The sequence below is a fragment of the Neoarius graeffei genome, chromosome 2 (assembly GCF_027579695.1).
Source record: "Neoarius graeffei isolate fNeoGra1 chromosome 2, fNeoGra1.pri, whole genome shotgun sequence".
Classification (NCBI taxonomy): Eukaryota; Metazoa; Chordata; class Actinopteri; order Siluriformes; family Ariidae; genus Neoarius; species Neoarius graeffei.
In genome coordinates, this window is record NC_083570.1 from 105,914,996 (window position 1) to 105,936,788 (window position 21,793).

At 41.7% G+C, this 21,793-nt stretch overlaps 1 protein-coding gene across 1 annotated transcript in view; it reads left to right on the forward strand.

Moving 5' to 3' along the window:
• Nucleotides 1-12,966, forward strand: part of tmem65 (transmembrane protein 65) — a 31,832-nt gene extending 18,866 nt beyond the window's left edge. The window contains exons 3-8 of the mRNA XM_060915325.1: nucleotides 30-74; nucleotides 1,061-1,128; nucleotides 1,367-1,421; nucleotides 7,781-7,823; nucleotides 9,552-9,657; nucleotides 9,775-12,966. Of these exons, the coding sequence (XP_060771308.1) occupies nucleotides 30-74; nucleotides 1,061-1,128; nucleotides 1,367-1,421; nucleotides 7,781-7,823; nucleotides 9,552-9,657; nucleotides 9,775-9,897 (440 nt within the window). The 3' untranslated portion in view covers nucleotides 9,898-12,966. The remainder of the gene's footprint in view (nucleotides 1-29; nucleotides 75-1,060; nucleotides 1,129-1,366; nucleotides 1,422-7,780; nucleotides 7,824-9,551; nucleotides 9,658-9,774) is intronic.
• Nucleotides 12,967-21,793: the final 8,827 nt, after the last annotated feature.

Genomic DNA, 21,793 nt, shown 5'->3' on the forward strand with positions numbered 1-21,793 from the left:
ACTCAACTTTTGACGTTTTTTCCTTCCAGAGAAACTGGAGTCATCGCCACCCAGCGCTAGTCAACTGAGATACGGTGAGATGTGATGCACATTTACTCTCCCCATAAATACAGCAAAGGCTTATGATGAAAGACGGGTACAAAACTGTTTCAGACAATCAATAGTACTTAATTCATTATAAGTATGTGCCATTTATAGCCAGAAATAGAGCTCCGAACTCGGCTGCATGTGGGTCGTTGTCCTCCACAGCTTTTAGGCCTTAAATTTGTGCAATGCCATTTAAAAAAATCATTTCAGAGTCCCATTTTTACACCAGGCTGCATGCATCCCTAGTGGCTTGACCAACCCAGAGCACTCATCTCTGACTGGCTTCCTGACGTCATTTCCCAAGGTATGGAGGTACCTTCGTGGTGGTTCGTTTTGAAGGGAATGCCATCAGGATTCCAGGAGACAGTAGCACCTCATGGCTGGCGGCACAGTGGTGCAAGTGGTTAGCACTGTTGCCTCACATCAAGAAGGTTCTGGGTTCGAGCCCAGTGGCCGACGGGGGCCTTTCTGTGTGGAGTTTGTATGTTCTCCCCATGTCTGCATGGGTTTCCTCTGGGTGCTCTGGTTTCTCCCACAGTCCAAAGACATAGTTAGGTTAACTGGCTACATAGGTTTGTGTGGATGATTATGAAGAGAAAACCTCTATAATAATCCAATAGAAGGCAACAGGAAACCACTACTGTAATGTTCCCTAGATACTTTGATGGCTGAAGCTGTCAGAGCAGCCATGTCACTGTAGTGATTATGCTAAAATGGATGGAGCACCTCATGGGCTTGTTGTGATTGAAACCTAATGAGGTTTATCTGGTGGTGTGGCATGCGTACGAGTTGGAAATTGCGTTATCGTATCAATAGTTTCTTTGGCTAACAGCAATACTGGCACTTAAGGTATTAGTATTGGTGCAACACCAATACTCATCTTGAACATTAATATTATTTTGGAATGTGTGAAAAGGGTTTTTAGAGATGTCCAGAGGCTATGTACACTGACAAGCTTGTTTTTTTGTTTCAGTGCTCCTTCACAACGCCATCCCGTTCGTCGGATTCGGCTTCCTGGACAACGCCATCATGATCGCTGCAGTAAGTGGTATGAGCCTCTCCAGTGGTTCAGTGCTTCTGGTGTTTCATAAGCTTTGGTAAAAAGAACTGATTTGGGGGTTCATGTTATGACAAAGTTATGTGTATTAGCATATGAGAAGGAACTGATCTTGGATCAGGCTTGATTAGCACTGACTCCTTTACTCCTGCACAGATGTTATGGACTAGTTGAGTGTGTGTTATAGAAGTACAGATCGTAACTCTTCTCATGTATTCACAGGGAACCCAGATTGAGCTGTCCATAGGAGTGACCTTTGGAATATCAACTATGGCAGGTACATTTACATCATACAGGTGTAATATGCATTGTCACTAATCACAGCTATAAGTTTCCATTATGTGTTAGCTACATTAGCCATGTAATGTGCGATTACAGCAGCCTTTTCAGATTATTACAACCTCAAATTAGAAAAGTTGGGATGGTATGGAAAATGCAAAGAAAAAAGAAAGCAGTGATTTCTAAATTCATGTTGACTTGTATTTCATTACAGACAGAATGAACCCAAGATATCAGGTTTGGTCTGGTCAACTTCATTTCAGGCCTGCAACACATTCCAAAAAAAGTTGGGACGGGGGCAATTTAGTGCTAGTAATGAAGTAAAACAATTAAACAACAATGTGATTTGAAACGGGTGATTGTAATCATGATTTGGTACAAAATCAGTATCCAGGAAAGGCCTAGTGTTTGATGAGCAAAGATGGACCCAGGATCTCCAGTTTGTCAACAGATGTGTGAGAAAATTTTTGAAATATTTAAAAACAATGTTCCTCAAAGAAAGATATGAAGGGATTTGGATATTTCACCCTCTATGGTACATAATATCATGAAATATGTCTGTGAAGATTCTCAGTCATCCAGGTCATAGTAAACTGTGGATGGTAGAAGAGAGCAACTGGACTTGTTTGAAGATTCTTGAAAACGTTTCACCTCTCATCCGAAAGGCTTCCTCAGTTCTGCCTGACTAATAGGGAGTATCAGGTATTTATCCTCTCATGGATCATAATAGAATCAGAATCAGAATTCTGATGGCTGCATAGTAGGTGGCTGTTAAATGATGTCTTAGACCCCCACCTCTGTTCAGTGATGGCCGTTCCAGGTTGACAAAAAAGAACGATCCTCTCTGGCTAAAATGTCTGCCAGTTTTCTGGAAGTCCTCTCATACTCCCGCACCAGTCGAAGGGATCTCATCCCAAAGTGCGTAGAAACATGTCTGAATTCTGATTCTATTATGATCCATGAGAGGATAAATACCTGATACTCCCTATTAGTCAGACAGAACCGAGGAAGCCTTTCGGATGAGAGGTGAAACGTTTTCAAGAATCTTCAAACAAGTCCAGTTGCTCTCTTCTACCAACCACAATATCATGAAATGTTTCAAGAATCTGGAGGAATTTCAGTGCATAAAGGGCAAGGGCTCAAGCCTAATCTGAACACCCATGATCTCCGATCCCTCAGTCGACACTGTATCAAGAACTGTGTCATTCATCTACAGCTGATATAACCACATGGGCTCAGGATTACTTTGGCAAACCTTTATCAAGCACTACAATACAGAGTTACATCCACAAACGCCAGTTAAATCTTTACTGTGCCAAAAGGAAGCCTTATGTTAACTGTATCCAGAACCACCATTGACTTATCTGAGCTCAGAGGCCTCTAGGATGGACCATCACACAGTGGAAACATGTATTATGGTCAGATGAATCAGTATTCCAGGTTTTTTTTTTTTTGAAGAAATGGACGCCATGTGCTCCAGACCAAAGACAAAAAGGACCATCCAGATTGTTACCAGGAACAAGTCCAAAAACCAGGGTCTGTCATGGTATGGGGTTGTGTCAGTGCCCTTGGCAAAGGTAACTTACACTTCTGTGATGGAGCATTAATGCAGAAAAGTACATTGAGATTTTGGAGCAACATATGCTGCCCTCAAGGTGCCATCTTTTCCAGGGAGATTTCAACAAGACAACACAAAACCACATTCTGTACGCATTACAAAGGTGTGACTGTGGAAGAAGAGGGGGCCTGTCCCCTCTGTCCCCAGTAGAGAATGTGTGGAGAATTTTGAAATGGAAAATAGAAGCATTCCCTTTATCATGGCGGCACGGTGGTGTAGTGGTTAGCGCTGTCGCCTCACAGCAAGAAGGTCCTGGGTTCGAGCCCCGGGGCCGGCGAGGGCCTTTCTGTGTGGAGTTTGCATGTTCTCCCCGTGTCCGTGTGGGTTTCCTCCGGGTGCTCCGGTTTCCCCCACAGTCCAAAGACATGCAGGTTAGGTTAAATGGTGACTCTAAATTGACCGTAGGTGTGAATGTGAGTGTGAATGGTTGTCTGTGTCTATGTGTCAGCCCTCTGATGACCTGGTGACTTGTCCAGGGTGTACCCCGCCTTTCGCCCGTAGTCAGCTGGGATAGGCTCCAGCTTGCCTGCGACCCTGTAGAAGGATAAAGCGGCTAGAGATAATGAGATGAGACTTGTCCCTTTATCATTGGGAGATAGTGAGTTAGAGTCCTGAATGTGCCAATAGACCAGAGTTGGCCATGCTGCCTGGGTGGAAGGGGCATACGCTCTTTCCCCTGTCAATCACATGGACACTAGGCAATCATGGACATCTGTGAGCTCATGTATGCAGAAGAGGGTTGAGAGCTCTTTCATCCAAGTGTGTTATGCTCACCTGTGATGCACCAGATGTATTTGACAGCTTCATCTGTCTTGAAGAAAGCACATGTTATCCTCCTCTCTCGCAGGTTGGGGGAAATCAAAGTAAAAATCAAAATCTTGTTCGAATTCTGTAACATGTTCTCCATGTCAGATTCATCCTGTTGAAATTTGAGGGCTTAATAATCTCTGTGTCAGACAACATGAGAATGTATGATTGCATAGAAGCGTGAAGATCAGCGAGGTGGTGAACCGCAGTGTAAACACAAACCCCTAACATTTGGAGACAAAACAGATGAAGTTTTCTCTGGGAATTCCACACAAAAGCCTTTCCACCCACATTTTAAAGGCGTCTTCTAAAATGAATAACAGTCTCGGCGTCTTTCATTACATTTCCCCAGTGGTGCTGATATTCACGGTGTCCCAACCAGCGAGAGCAGAAGAATTATTAGAATGAGTTTTCACCAGTTATTGCTGCTCGACCTGAGGTGTACATTTGCATGGGTGATTCTTACTATAGTAGATATGAAGTGATTATGCAAGTAAACTTTATGGCTAATCAGGAAATTAGCAGTTTGTATGAAATTTCTTTATTTCATTACATATTACATATTATTAAAACGATTAGGTGTTAAAACTGCTGTACACTGACAATACATTATGGGTAATATACAGTAAGCACATGTCTGTCATATTCAGCACACTGTTTTCTCTTGTGTATGATAACAGCAGAAATTATCACTCATCAAGAAGTCAGATTCTATGTGCTGTAGCATTCGGGACATTTCTTAAAGAAGCCGTCTGCGGTCTGTGCGACAGAGTTTAAATCTGCGTTTCAAATCATGGATGTCCTGTTTCCCCCAACCCATTTCAGAAAAGTTGGGATGGGGCATGTTTACTACTGTGTTGCATCACCTCTACTTTTAACAACACTCTGTAAACATTTGGGAACTGAGGAGACCAATTGCTGTAGTTTTGAAAGAGAAATGTGTCCCATTCTTGCCTGATATACAATTTCAGTTGCTCAACAGTTCGGGGTCTCCTTTGTCGTATTTTGCGCTTCATAATGTGCCAAATGTTTTAAATGGGAGACAGGTCTGGACTGCAGGCAGGCCAGTTTAGCACCTGGACTCTTTTACAACAATTTTCCACTTTGCCTCAGTCCATCGTAAAAGAGCTTGGGTCCAGAGAAGGTGGCAGTGTTTCTGGATATTGTTTATATATGATTTTAATGTGCATTTGTGGATGGAGTAATGAAGTGTTTTCACAGATGATGGTTTTCTGAAGTGTTTCTGAGACCATACAGTGATTTCCACTACAGACACGTGTCTGCTTTTAATGCAGTGTCTGCTGAGGGCCTGAAGATCACAGGCATCCAATGTCAGTTTTCAGCCTCGTCTCTTGCATACAGAGATTTCTCCAGATTCTCTGAATCTTTTAATGTACCATAGATGATGTGATCCACAAATTCTTTGCAATTTTACATTGAGAATGTTTTGTTATTCTTAAATTGTTGCACTGTTTGCCCATGTAGTCTTTTACAGAGCGGTGACCCCCCATTTTTATTTGAGAGACTCCGCCTCTCTGGGATGCTCTTTTTATACCCAATCATGTTACTGACCTGTTGCCAATTAACCAAATTATTATTATTATTTATTATTTTAGCATTACACAACTTTTTCAGTCTTTTGTTGCCCCTGTCCCAAATTTTCTGAAATGTGTTACTGACGTCAAATTCACAATGAGCATATAAAAAACAATAAAATTTCTCAGTTTCAACATTTGATGTTGTCTTTCTACTATTTTCAATGAAATATAGGGTTTTCATGATTTTGCAAATTATCGCATTCTGTTTTTATGTTTTACACAGTGTTCCAACTTTTTTGGAATTGGGGTTGTATGTCACATAACTTGTGGGTTGCTTTTGAAGAAAAAGGGGAAGAGCTGAGCAGCTGGAGGCGGAGCTTATCTCCAGGCCAGAAAAAGTGAAAATAATAAAATAATAATTATATATATATATATATATATATAATTATTATTTTTTTCTCTCTCCGTGCTTCCACGGAAGGCAGTCGCATTCTGCTGTCCCTCTCCCTCCTTTTTTTTCCCTGCTTGTGCTTCTGTGTCTTGTCTCGTCTGCTGTACTTTTTGAAGAGACTCTTCCTGCATTACTTTCTAAACTAAAAAAGCATGGAATTGATAAACTGGTCTCCTAACGAAATTGACACAGTTTTCTCTACGAGAAGCCTGGGTTCAGGGGAACCCGTTTGTCCTGCCGGAACGTTTGCGGCTGGTTACACGATGGACGCGTGGGAGCGGTGGCGGGTCGTGTACCTGACGATTCTTTCTGTGGAGGACATTGAAGATATCTACCTATTCAGAACCATGATTACAGGACTTTTGCTGATTGGATTAGGCACTGCCCTGGTATATCGAGGAAATCAGACAATGGTGACAGCTGTTCAAAGCCCCACAAAGCTGCCCGATATGATTGGAGTGGTGGGCAAAGCTGTTGGCACTTGGACTGTGGACATTCAGAACTTTAACCACAAAATGGTTGTTATCTCAGAGCAGCTTTCAGCTTTGCAAGGAATACGTTTTTTGGAGATCAATTTGAATAGAATGGACGGAATGGACAGATATGGACGAGCGGTGAGGACGTGCAAAGACTGTGTCTGGAAAGACCAAACAATTCATATCTTATCGACATTCGGCTCCCTGAGACAGAACCGGACTTGTTTTAGGCCGTTGCTGAGAAAACATTTCCCCCTGAAGGTCGATGCCGGGAGACACTCTCATTCCTCGCATTCCTCTCTAACTCTCCGCGGTCACCATTTTTACCCCCAGTGTGACAAGCGGGTGCGTGACCAGCGCCTTCATGGCTGCAGGAGCGGACGGCTGCTTGCTTGCGCTGGATTTCTGGAAGGAGTCTCCAATGTCATCAAGTCACTAACTCGTTCTCAGAGGGAAAGACTGTTTAATGTTAATGATAACAGGAACTGACTCAATCCTCAGGCTGTGCTCGTGCTCTGTGTTTATTATTCTCATTCTCATCTCATTATCTCTAGCCGCTTTATCCTTCTACAGGGTCGCAGGCAAGCTGGAGCCTATCCCAGCTGACTACGGGCGAAAGGCGGGGTACACCCTGGACAAGTCGCCAGGTCATCACAGGGCTGACACATAGACACAGACAACCATTCACACTCACATTCACACCTACGGTCAATTTAGAGTCACCAGTTAACCTAACCTGCATGTCTTTGGACTGTGGGGGAAACCGGAGCACCCGGAGGAAACCCATGCGGACACAGGGAGAACATGCAAACTCCACACAGAAAGGCCCTTGCCGGCCCCGGGGCTCGAACCCAGGACCTTCTTGCTGTGAGGCGACAGCGCTAACCACTACACCACCGTGCCGCCCGTGTTTATTATTCTGTCTTTAATAAACAGTTCGAATTGCTGACATTGCTGTTGTATAAGAGGAATAAAACACTTTGAGACCTGCTGCTTTTGAAAATGATCAGCTTCAGGGTGGTAACAGTAACTCTGAAGCTCTGGATTGGGCAGCGTCACACCATTCCTTCATTGATTAGTTTTCTAAAACAGTATGCACCTTAAGTGTATTTTTTCATGAATTATTGTCCAGTAATAATATCAGTCAAACTTAATAGGCCTATGAAATATGTTGAAATATGGAGTATGTTGAAATTTGGACACCACTGAAACTGTTACTTGTAATTCTCGGTATTGCTCATACTGTGGTGTGTGTGTGTGTGTGTGTGTGTGTGTGTTTATATACTACTGAGGACCAAATCTGTAGTCAAAAAGTTTCCTTTTCATGACTGAGATTAAGGTGAGGGTTAGATTTAGGTGCAAGCACAGCATTAATTAACTGCATTAATAATTATGTCAGTGGCAGCTCCTCACAAGGATAATGAGACAAACGTGTGTGTTGTGACTAACAGTGTTTTGTGGTTGTAGCTGCCGCGTTGGGAAACTTGGTTTCTGACCTGGCTGGACTTGGGTAAGTAACTGAACTAAGCATCTTACACACACGCGCGCGCACACACACACACACACACACACACACAATTAAAATAATAATACAACCCCGATTCCAAAAAAGTTGGGACAAAGTACAAATTGTAAATAAAAACGGAATGCAATGATGTGGAAGTTTCAAAATTCCATATTTTATTCAGAATAGAACATAGATGACATATCAAATGTTTAAACTGAGAAAATGTATCATTTAAAGAGAAAAATTAGGTGATTTTAAATTTCATGACAACAACACATCTCAAAAAAGTTGGGACAAGGCCATGTTTCCCACTGTGAGACATCCCCTTTTCTCTTTACAACAGTCTGTAAACGTCTGGGGACTGAGGAGACAAGTTGCTCAAGTTTAGGGATAGGAATGTTAACCCATTCTTGTCTAATGTAGGATTCTAGTTGCTCAACTGTCTTAGGTCTTTTTTGTCGTATCTTCCATTTTATGATGCGCCAAATGTTTTCTATGGGTGAAAGATCTGGACTGCAGGCTGGCCAGTTTAGTACCCGGACCCTTCTTCTATGCAGCCATGATGCTGTAATTGATGCAGTATGTGGTTTGGCATTGTCATGTTGGAAAATGCAAGGTCTTCCCTGAAAGAGACGTCATCTGGATGGGAGCATATGTTGCTCTAGAACCTGGATATACCTTTCAGCATTGATGGTGTCTTTCCAGATGTGTAAGCTGCCCATGCCACACGCACTAATGCAACCCCATACCATCAGAGATGCAGGCTTCTGAACTGAGCGCTGATAACAACTTGGGTCGTCCTTCTCCTCTTTAGTCCGAATGACACGGCGTCCCTGATTTCCATAAAGAACTTCAAATTTTGATTCGTCTGACCACAGAACAGTTTTCCACTTTTCCATTTTAAATGAGCCTTGGCCCAGAGAAGACGTCTGCGCTTCTGGATCATGTTTAGATACGGCTTCTTCTTTGAACTATAGAGTTTTAGCTGGCAACGGCGGATGGCACGGTGAATTGTGTTCACGGATAATGTTCTCTGGAAATATTCCTGAGCCCATTTTGTGATTTCCAATACAGAAGCTTGCCTGTATGTGATGCAGTGCCGTCTAAGGGCCCGAAGATCACGGGTACCCAGTATGGTTTTCCGGCCTTGACCCTTACGCACAGAGATTCTTCCAGATTCTCTGAATCTTTTGATGATATTATGCACTGTAGATGATGATATGTTCAAACTCTTTGCAATTTGACACTGTCGAACTCCTTTCTGATATTGCTCCACTATTTGTCGGCGCAGAATTAGGGGGATCGGTGATCCTCTTCCCATCTTTACTTCTGAGAGCCGCTGCCACTCCAAGATGCTCTTTTTATACCCAGTCATGTTAATGACCTATTGCCAATTGACCTAATGAGTTGCAATTTGGTCCTCCAGCTGTTCCTTTTTTGTACCTCTAACTTTTCCAGCCTCTTATTGCCCCTGTCCCAACTTTTTTGAGATGTGTTGCTGTCATGAAATTTCAAATGAGCCAATATTTGGCATGAAATTTCAAAATGTCTCACTTTCGACATTTGATATGTTGTCTATGTTCTATTGTGAATACAATATCAGTTTTTGAGATTTGTAAATTATTGCATTCTGTTTTTATTTACAATTTGTACTTTGTCCCAGCTTTTTTGGAATCGGGGTTGTAGTAATAATGAATAGTAATAGGTTTTTTTGTGTGTTTGTGTGTGTAGACTAGCAGGTTACGTGGAAGCTCTAGCTGCCCGCTTGGGGATGCAGATTCCTGATCTTACACCCAAACAGGCTGATATGTGGCAGACCAGACTCAGCTCACACATAGTAAGAAGTGTTGCTCGTGTGTGTGTGTGTGTGTGTGTGTGTGTGTGTGTGAGAGAGAGAGACAGAGAGAGAGAAACCTCTCCTGACTATTAATACTCAGACTGTGCTCATGTGCAGGGAAAGGCAATCGGCATCACCATTGGCTGCCTGCTTGGGATGTTCCCGCTCCTCTTCCTCAGCGATGAAGATGAAGATGAGATGCAGAGTGTGGCAGTACCTCCTCTCGCAGACTCGAAATAATTTTTTCACACACCACGACCTCACAGCAACACTAAGATCTTTCTCTAAAAAGTCGACTAATTTTCTCATAGAGGAAGCTTCATTCATACTCTACGTTCAGGAAAAAAAAAACGTGTCTGAAGATTTATTTTAGTTTTGTACTGGAGCTACGAGGAGCACCTTACTAATGCATACCGTTTTCAGTGACTAAATCATTATTCACTTAGACAGACCATAATAACAACGTTATGTCCAAAGTAAATGTGTGGAAAGTTCCAGCGTCAATCTGATGAATCCGGTTGTCCAATATGGCTGACTAACAACACGACACAGTGAAGTTTTGTTCATGTACCATCAGTGCATCACCATCAGCGTGTGTATGTTACGTCAAACTGGATGCAGTTTGAGGAACATCTTCAACAGCACATCATCCATTTCCATCTCATCCATGCACTCTCTTGCCATACCACAAACTTCCTTCCTCTTCGCTCCAGCATCCTTCTCCCAATATTAATGTTGTTTAGCAGACACTCTTATCCAGAGCAACATACAACATACCCAGCCGGGGGAGAAGTTGTGGGTTAGGTGCCTTGACCACGGTAACTTCAGCCATTCCTGCTGGACCAGGGAATCAAACCAGCAAACCTTTGGTCCCAAAGCTGCTTCTTTCACCATTTGGTCAAGGTTCTCCCAATATCCTCATCACACATCTCCAAACCAACTTTGTCTCCAAACCATCAGGGGTTGGGTGCCTTGCTCAAGGGCATTTCAGCCATTCCTGCTGGACCAGGGAATCAAACCAGTAACCCTTTGGTCCCAAAGCTGCTTCTCTAACCATTAGGCTATGGCTTCCCCCAGTTTTGTCCTCATCATCTCTCCTCAGTGCATCACACATCTCCAAACCAAACCAACTTTGTCTCCAAACCATCGGGGGTTAGGTGCCTTGCTCAAGGGCACTTCAGCCATTCCTGCTGGGCCAGGGAATCAAACCAGCAACCCTTTGGTCCCAAAGCTGCTTCTCTAACCATTAGCTTCTCCCAATATACTCATCATCTCTCCTCCACACATCTCCAAACCAAACCAACTTCATCTCCAAACCATCCAGCCTGGCCTGTCCATCTAATAAAGTCGTTCCTAATCCTGTCCATCTTCATCACTCCTTACACAAACCTGAGTATTTTTAACTCTCCTGCATATAGCTCCACCTCCTGTCTGTTCCTTATTGTGACACTTTCCAACCCATATAACACGATGAAGATGGAAAATATCTTGATGTTTCTCGCAAAAGAAAACTAAATGGATGAGCCATTTCTTGGTGACATGACATTAGTCTCATAGCGCTAGTGCACAACTACGGTAAAGGAACGAACTTCATACACAGAACATGTCTTGACTGATTGAGTCCATTTGGAGAAATCATGTTTATTATTTTTTATGCTGATTTATTTCTTGAATGGAGTGGTTCAAATTGGTTTTTTGGTAGTTAATGTTTTCAGATACAGATTTGCACCAGACAGCTGAATGAACGGGCTCAGATTGGAGCAATTAATATGACTAATATGATGATATAAATAAGGTGCAAACAACCAAGGTTTATCCGTAGCATTTACGACCCTTTGCTTCTGCAAAACTATACTTTCGTGCTCAGAAACAAAACAAACATGACAGAAAAGATGATTCACTGAAGAAGAAGAAGAAGAAGAACGAATGTGCCACGTGAAAGAAGCACATTTGCATCTGGTAGCCATTATTTTTATTTCTCGCACATTTTTGTTGTGTTGAATAACTTGGATTGTTGACCTCCTACGTAGAAAAAAAAAAACTTTTCCTAACTCGGAATTCTGGGAAGTCTGGACAGTCTCCTCTACCCTGGGAATGTCATATCAACAATCTATACAGCTCACTGTTTTGAGGAGGAATATGTACATGACTTTTCAGTTAGCTGGCTGACGTCACTAAAATACGACGAACGTGGAAACGTCCACGTCCATGTTTATCCACTTTGTAGAAAATGACGTAATTCTGAGGTCACACTTCGGAGTTAAATCGAATGCTACATTTATCTAGGTGAACTTTGGCCTGTATGTTCACAAGCCACAGTCTTGTGAGCCAATAGAAACCAAGAAGGCGGAGCTGTCATCTGATTGCCTGGTTAAAAAAAAAATGGAGTTGCTGAGTTGAATTATTAAGTAGCATTTACATTAGATGTTTACCTCGCTATTTTCTTATTGTTGCTTGGTGCACATTTGAGGAAAACAAAAACTATAGCCATCTCGTCCAACAACGTGTATGTGCTAGGCGTTGTTGTGATAAAATTCTGCTAGGATTTCCTTGTTAGCCATTTTGGTATCTCTTGAATCCTAGTCTTTTTAAAAACCTACTGTATATATTTATAATCAGATACTGGTCCATTTCTTCGAGTTTTATACATAAACAGTGATACGCAATGTCTTAGCATGTTGGAGGAAAGATTTAATAAGTTGTTTTATCCATTGATTTGGCTTTCTAAGATAAAATTCAGAGCGAGTGGCAGTGCTGCAGGGTTTAGAAACTTGGTGCTCACTAACAAGTGCCTTCAAGTGAACATGAAGAGGTTCAGTATTCTTATTTGTATAATGATTCTAATATTAAGTTCTGTTTTTCTTTTCATGCGATAAACAACTCATTTTACAGCAACAGTGAACAAACCGGAAGCTATAATCGTAATGCATATTAGTATTTAGTGACTAATAGTCTGAACCTCGCTATTGAAACTTATATTTCGTGTATACTTATATTATGCATTGCTTTTACTGAAGGACAGGACATTTCATACTGAAACACAACGTGCTTACGGATACCCTGTGACCATATAAACACTACAATGCAGTTTTGTTGTCACAGAGGTTGAGTTAACAATTATTTGCTGAAGGTGAAGTGAATATCGGTGATTTATTCTAACCACATTTACTGGATATGAGCAATTGTGCGCTCTGATTGGCTACTCTACTACTAGGATATCAGCTCATATACCATGAGTAGAGAAAAAATGGCAGAGAGTGTTGCTGAACCAACTGAGGACGAAATAAAAACTGTACTCGAAAACAAAAACCCAGAAATTATCAAGTATTTAAAAGAAACAGAAATGGCTAAAAGAGTATAGTGTCCCCCCCCAATATCTCCTGTTCCACACTCCAGCCCCATTGGTGCCCGTAATGGACCTTTTAAGTTGGTTTGCCAACCACCAAAAACCTAATGAAAAAGAAAACTCCCAAAAAATAAAAATAAAAAGCAACAAAATATGGAAGAAACGTATTTAATGGTAAGAACATCTCTTCTTTATTTTCCAAGAATTATTATCGCATTTTTCACAAATTGCTACTGTCATTTTGCTGGTTTGTTTACATTCTAAGCAGAAATGTTTTTGCCAGATGTTTTGTATAAAGCTTTTATTTATCTAGCTTTTATGTATTTTATTTTATATGTGGGCGGCACGGTGGTGTAGTGGTTAGCGCTGTCGCCTCACAGCAAGAAGGTCCTGGGTTCGAGCCCCAGGGCCGGCGAGGGCCTTTCTGCGCAGAGTTTGCATGTTCTCCCCGTGTCCGCGTGGGTTTCCTCCGGGTGCTCCGGTTTCCCCCACAGTCCAAAGACATGCGGGTTAGGTTAACTGGTGACTCTAAATTGACCGTAGGTGTGAATGTGAGTGTGAATGGTTGTCTGTGTCTATGTGTCAGCCCTGTGATGACCTGGCGACTTGTCCAGGGTGTACCCCGCCTTTCGCCCGTAGTCAGCTGGGATAGGCTCCAGCTTGCCTGCGACCCTGTAGAAGGATAAAGCGGCTACAGATAATGAGATGAGATGAGATTTTATATGCGTTTATTTATTTAGCTTTTTTATTTATCGAATTTGCAAAAATATAATGTTCTGTTTCTCAAAATCCAGTGAATGTGGATAGAATAAAACAGTTATTCCACTCAATCTCGTCGTACATAGATTATAGCCGACTCGGTGCTACGTGCCTCGTCAGCTATCAGCTCATATACAACTCGATTTCATGGAATAACTCACATCACACACATCACATTATCTCTAGCCGCTTTATCCTTCTACAGGGTCGCAGGCAAGCTGGAGCCTATCCCAGCTGACTACGGGCGAAAGGCGGGGTACACCCTGGACAAGTCGCCAGGTCATCACAGGGCTGACACATAGACACAGACAACCATTCACACTCACATTCACACCTACGGTCAATTTAGAGTCACCAGTTAACCTAACCTGCATGTCTTTGGACTGTGGGGGAAACCGGAGCACCCGGAGGAAACCCACGCGGACACGGGGAGAACATGCAAACTCCGCACAGAAAGGCCCTCGCCGGCCCCGGGGCTCGAACCCAGGACCTTCTTGCTGTGAGGCGACAGCGCTAACCACTACACCACCGTGCCGCCCATGGAATAACTGTTAAATAATAATAAGCGAGACGAAGTCTCATCTCATCTCATTATCTCTAGCCGCTTTATCCTGTTCTACAGGGTCGCAGGCAAGCTGGAGCCTATCCCAGCTGACTACGGGTGAAAGGCGGGGTACACCCTGGACAAGTCGCCAGGTCATCGCAGGGCTGACACATAGACACAGACAACTATTCACACACACATTCACACCTACGGTCAATTTAGAGTCACCAGTTAACCTAACCTGCATGTCTTTGGACTGTGGGGGAAACCGGAGCACCCGGAGGAAACCCACGCGGACACGGGGAGAACATGCAAACTCCACACAGAAAGGCCCTCGCCGGCCACGGGGCTCGAACCCGGACCTTCTTGCTGTGAGGCGACAGCGCTAACCACTACACCACCGTGCCGCCCCGAGACGAAGTCAAGGTTATTATTCACCGATATTCACTGAGCCTGAGGCAGATGATTGTTTTCGTATAAATACACAGGTAATATTGCAAATTACAGTTTTTCTAAGTTAAAAAAAAGATTTATGATTTTTAAAAAATCATATTTGAAAAAATAATTTATTTCAGTCTTCAAATGTGTTATGCAAATGTAATAAAGGTGCGGCGCAGTCTTGTGTCACTTATCTATGCCGACTCATATAAAATACTTTGTTTTGAAATCGATAAAATAAACCACAACTCCACCTTACCTTTGAATAGTTTTAGACCAAACTTCGTAGCATCTTTAGTGCTTTTAGGAACAACATTTTCTTTCATCATTTGTAATTCTTCCTCACTTACGGTGACGAAGCGATTGGCCGCCATTTTGCCGAGTCACTCGAGGTGATTATTGAGAAATAGTCCAAATTTCTCGACAAATCAGTGCACGCGGTTTTCTATAATCACCTGCGTATTTATACGAATCACATTCAATCTAAATGTCTGAAGGAGCAGTTTGTTAGCAGTTTGCACTCTGCTTACTATGGAAAGAACTGCAAATGCTATGAAAACATGAACAAGCCTTAACTAACTTTTTAACCGCACACTCTATGTTGAAACTATATCCTCTGCAAGGTATCTTCTGTCTGAGGGAGGGGCTAATTTATGGGCCAGAAAAATGTCACCTGAAGCTTGAAATTTAAAAAAAAAGAAAAAAAGTTAAATCTAATACATTGCAAATTACAGTTTTTCTAAGTTAAAAAAAGATTTACAAACACTTCTTTTTAAAATGAATGTAATGCCTTTCTGTAATGCTTTAAAATTAATATTCATCATTAGTAATGAACAAAATGAATTAATAAAGCAGGGGGGGAAATAATATTAATTATTTTTTACTTTATTATCAAGCACAAAATTATCGATAAATTGCGGCTTCCGGATCCCAGAAAAAGGTAGCCTTGCCTCAGGGCTAATCTCGTATGACGTCACACGTGGAACCCCGGTTATCTGGGTCATTTCCGCTCATCTGACTCCATGCTTGTTTACTCGCTGAAATTGGATATTGTTCTTGGAATCTTACAAAAATAACTATGGGAAAGCGCTACGTTGTGTTTGGGTGTTCAAATCCATGTACAACAGGACATTCAGTTCACGAATTTCCGAGAAATAACACTAATCTAAAGCGACAGTGGGTGAGGTTTGTGCAAACGAAGCGGGCAGATTTCGTCTTGCCTACTAATAATATAAAAAATCTGATTCATCAAGTTTTCATCACCACCAGAATGACCACATGGGAACTATTGGAGCAAAAAAGAAACCCATTTATTTAATAAATGACATTTGGTCTGACATTTGGACAGTTCGTCGATTCCCCTATTATCTCGCACACAAAGTGCACCAGACGCAGGATTATGAGCAACATTTACATGCTCGCGACATCCGAGCTTTTCATATCTGATGCACTTTAACAGGAAGAAAAATGCGTGCACATGCAATCATCATCATTATTAACTGAAATGTGTTAAATGCTCTCAGATCGCAATATTGCAAAACTCTATTTGTTTTAAGTTTTGATCAGGAAAACATGATGAAAGGTAACCACTGCGTTCTGCACATCTCTCTCTATCCATCTTGTACACACTACAGAGGAAGACTGTCGTGAACTGGCATCTGTTTCTCGTCTTGGGGCCTCAAAAAGATAACCATTTAGGGCCCGTTTACACGAGGACGCTGTCGGGTAAAAACGACTAAATATTTTATCGGAAGTGCCTTTCGTCTACACGGGGACGGCGTTTCCGAGGCTGAAAAACGGAAAAAATTGAAAACGCCTTCCAGAGTGGATAAGTTAAAAACAGCCCCCGTTGCATATCCGTCTAAACTACCCAATACGCGAAACTCTGCTCGGATCTGCTCACGTCGGGTACGCGCTTACGTCATACATATGTCATATACTGTACATGCCAGCCCGGGAAGTAAGAAAGTAAGTAAAAAAGTAAGAGCATGTCTGATTACATCGATCCAACGGACCTTCAAGCTGCTCTGGCAGCTTTAATAAACGTCCAGGAGTCCTTCGAACATCTATACCGAATCTGCACATATACCGTTAATGAACAGAGGCGGGTATAGTATGCTCTTACTTTTTTACTTACTTTCTTACTTACCATAGCCAGAGTAGTCAAAGTTTTCGCGGCGCAGATGTGCAGATCAGACAAGACGGAAGACGTTGCGCATGCGTGCAGACATAGCGGAGGTCTTTCACAGCACCACCTAGCCGCCTGGCATGCACATCCAATTGAATTCCACACATTTATGCGTCACCATATAGACGCAGATTTCCTCCTTGAAAACGGTTGTGTAGACGCGGAACAAAGTGAGAACGAAAACGGACTTTTGCGTTTTTGTTTCAGACCGTCCCCGTGTAAAGTGGGCCTTACTCCAGAATATCCTTGATAATCTTCTGCCCCTTCATCCGACATATAAGAATCCCAATCACTATCAGAATTCTCTCCAAAACGTGATTCCGTATCGAGACTGGTCTCAACACTGCTGCACACGGGAACGAAATTGATACCTGGATTGTTGCACGTGTGATGTCACGCACCGCTTCGGGATCTTCCGGCTCAGTCTTGGCAGATTCCATGAAAATCGGCTGATCTTATTGATTTTCCATTAATTTATGGTCTTTTGGATCAGCTATGGTTCAAAAACACATGATCAATCAACATAATGATTGTTGCTTTGTACAAGGAAAAAGGTGGGGTTTAGACGCATTACATTCACTTTAAAATCACAAACTACACCTTTAAACAAAATTCTCACAAGTCTGGAAAGTTCTCCCTCATCTCATGTTAGCATGAATGAGGTCATCTCATAACTTTTTACGTATGTATGTTTGTTTTTAAACTGGTGACTCTAAATTGACCGTAGGTGTGAATGTGAGTGTGAATGGTTGTCTGTGTCTATGTGTCAGCCCTGTGATGACCTGGCGACTTGTCCAGGGTGTACCCCGCCTTTCGCCCGTAGTCAGCTGGGATAGGCTGCAGCTTGCCTGCGACCCTGTAGAAGGATAAAGCGGCTAGAGATAATGAGATGAGATGAGATGTTTGTTTTTAAATGTGTGTGTTTAATGTATCAGCATTAATGTTTGTGTATTTTTTTTTTTTTAAATCAAGTGCTGCATGCATATAGAAGCTACATTTTCCTGATCCCAATCGTAAAACGCTAGATTCTACTGTAAATAGGAAACATTTGGATTTATCCGAGTTTGGAAACAAGGCCACACCTACAAACGCACATCTTTTAACTGTTTATTTTTTCATTTATGTGTATGATGGATAAAGGATGAAGTTGTTTTGTGCCTTACTGACATGTGACCATCTTGAAGGATGAAAACATGATCATCTCGGCATTCGTCCTCTTCCAGAACTGATATTGTTTTCTGTCAGATAGTCGATACTGCACGAAATGGTCACATGGAGTGGAGTATGTACATTTGAGCGAGCGTATTGACGTGCTAACAATATGAGGTTGAATAAATATATTAATTATGAGAAAACTGTTTGTTTCAAATCTTGATTTGGCTTTAAACACTCTTCCACAAAACACTCGGCTTCAGAATTATTGTAAATAAAGATAAGATTATGAAAAAAATGTCTGTTAGATTAAACTGCTTAACCACAATGAAAATATGAAAGGCATCTCGTCTTGAATTCGACTAAAATTATTCCAAGAAAATGTCTTATTTTAAAATTATTGGCACACAGAGAAAATCATACAAATGACAAAAATGTAACTTAAGCGTGTTCTCATTTACATTTCACATAAAGTTCAGTCATTGTAATTTCCCCAGTTTCTCCCAAGTTTATTCTTGCCAGTTCCCTCCCACTAGCTAACCGCTAACAACCGAGTCACATCTTTTCAAACTGCGTCACAGAGCAGTGTAACACACTCAAAAGTGCTGTCTACCCTCTTCCACATACACTGATGAGCCATCACATTAAAACCACTAACATGTGAAGTGATTATACATTCATTATTATACATACAGGGCACTTTTTACATGGAATAAAAACGTGTTCTATTCCGTTTTAGCGGGTTTCATTCATTTGGTTTGATAGCATGCAATATTGTTCGCGTGTTGCTTATCCTACGTGTATTATGTCACTCTACCCAGTAGAGAATAAGCATTGAATATGGTTTACGATATTGCATGGTTGTTGAGACAACATGACGTCACATGATGGCGCTGATGCGAATATCTAATGAGAAAGTTTTCTGCTGCACATGCACAGAAGTATTACTTTGTTTGCTGGGAAAGACAAAGACGTATTGAAGACCTGAAAGACAACCAAAACTTCATTAGATATTCTTCATGCATATTTACAAGAGAAAAACATAACAACAGACATTGAAAAACTGGTAAAGAGACACGTCGGAGACGTAAAACTATTGCGCTAGCGAGCGACTGTGACAATTTGTAAACAAACATGGCTGCCAGGTTTGCTTCGTTAAATATGGAAGATTTTGAGAGAATTTTGAAAGAGAAAGATGCATTGAACACCCAAAACAAATGTGTATGTATAATAATAATACAACCCCGATTCCAAAAAAAGTTGGGACAAAGTACAAATTGTGAATAATTTACAAATCTCAAAAACTGATATTGTATTCACAATAGAACATAGACAACATATCAAATGTCAAAAGAAAGGCATTTTGAAATTTCATGCCAAATATTGGCTCATTTGAAATTTCATGACAGCAACACATCTCAAAAAAGTTGGGACAGGGGCAATAAGAGGCTGGAAAAGTTAAAGGTACAAAAAAGGAACAGCTGGAGGACCAAATTGCAACTCATTAGGTCAATTGGCAATAGGTCATTAACATGACTGGGTATAAAAAGAGCATCTTGGAGTGGCAGCAGCTCTCAGAAGTAAAGATGGGAAGAGGATCAAATAGTGGAGCAATATCAGAAAGGAGTTCGACAGTGTAAAATTGCAAAGAGTTTGAACATATCATCATCTACAGTGCATAATATCATCAAAAGATTCAGAGAATCTGGAAGAATCTCTGTGCGTAAGGGTCAAGGCCGGAAAACCATACTGGGTGCCCGTGATCTTCGGGCCCTTAGACGGCACTGCATCACATACAGGCATGCTTCTGTATTGGAAATCACAAAATGGGCTCAGGAATATTTCCAGAGAACATTATCTGTGAACGCAATTCACCGTGCCATCCGCCGTTGCCAGCTAAAACTCTATAGTTCAAAGAAGAAGCCGTATCTAAACATGATCCAGAAGCGCAGACATCTTCTCTGGGTCGAGGCTCATTTAAAATGGACTGTGGCAAAGTGGAAAACTGTTCTGTGGTCAGACGAATCAAAATTTGAAGTTCTTTATGGAAATCAGGGACGCCGTGTCATTTGGACTAAAGAGGAGAAGGACGACCCGAGTTGTTATCAGCGCTCAGTTCAGAAGCCTGCATCTCTGATGGTATGGGGTTGCATTTGTGCGTGTGGCATGGGCAGCTTACACATCTGGAAAGACACCATCAATGCTGAAAGGTATATCCAGGTTCTAGAGCAACATATGCTCCCATCCAGACGACGTCTCTTTCAGGGAAGACCTTGCATTTTCCAACATGACAATGCCAAACCACATACTGCATCAATTACAGCATCATGGCTGCGTAGAAGAAGGGTCCGGGTACTGAACTGGCCAGCCTGCAGTCCAGATCTTTCACCCATAGAAAACATTTGGCGCATCATAAAACGGAAGATACGACAAAAAAGACCTAAGACAGTTGAGCAACTAGAATCCTACATTAGACAAGAATGGGTGAACATTCCTATCCCTAAACTTGAGCAACTTGTCTCCTCGGTCCCCAGACGTTTACAGACTGTTGTAAAGAGAAAAGGGGATGTCTCACAGTGGTAAACATGGCCTTGTCCCAACTTTTTTGAGATGTGTTGTTGTCATGAAATTTAAAATCACCTAATTTTTCTCTTTAAATGATACATTTTCTCAGTTTAAACATTTGATATGTCATCTATGTTCTATTCTGAATAAAATATGGAATTTTGAAACTTCCACATCATTGCATTCCATTTTTATTTACAATTTGTACTTTGTCCCAACTTTTTTGGAATCGGGGTTGTAATATTTGCTGGCTTTTTTTTCATCAATTCGTCTTCAACTTGTTCAGTATCATGCTAGCTGAATGGAATATATCTGATATACCACTCAACACCAGCCCATATTATTTAAATATCTCATTGCACTGGGACCTGTCAAGGGGTGGGATATATTAGGCAGCAAGAGAACAATCAGTTCTTGAAGTTGATGTGTTGGAAGCAGGAAAAATGGGCAAGCGTAGGGGTTTGAGCAACTTTTACAAGGGCCAAATTGTGATGGCGAGACAACTGGGTCTGATCATCTCCAAAACAGTAGGTCTTGTGGGGTGTTCCCGGAATGCAGTGGTTAGTGGTACGTCTCTTGCAACTTACAGAACTTGAAGGATCTGCTGCTAACGTCTTGGTACCAGATACCACAGCGCACCTTCAGAGGTCTTGTAGAGTCCAAGCCTCATCATGCTGTTTCGGTAGCGCAAGGAGGTCGACTGACAGAATATTAGACAGGTGGTTTTAATGTTATGGCTGATTGAAGAAGAAGAAGTCTTTACTTTTGTCACATGTACAGTCAAGCACAGTGAAATTCCTCCTCTGCATTTAACCCAGCCATTTACTCATCTCCCCTCACATTTTTCCAATTGGTGTACAGAACCTCACAGATTGAGTAGTGTCACTGTGATTGATTAACAGCAATGTAATCCCTCCAACTCTAATAGCATGCCCATTTTTTTTTTTTTTGCCATGACTGGATGTGATGTTGTTGGGATTCAATCTTTTCAGCGTTCTTGGGATTGTTGGGATTAGATCTTTCAATCTGGTTTTCTATTGCAACCCTCAGGAGCAGTCATTATATTTCCGACTAATGAATTTCGGCCCTGAACCCCATCACCCAACACTCTTTTGCTTTATAATTTGTTTAATTATGTGTAATG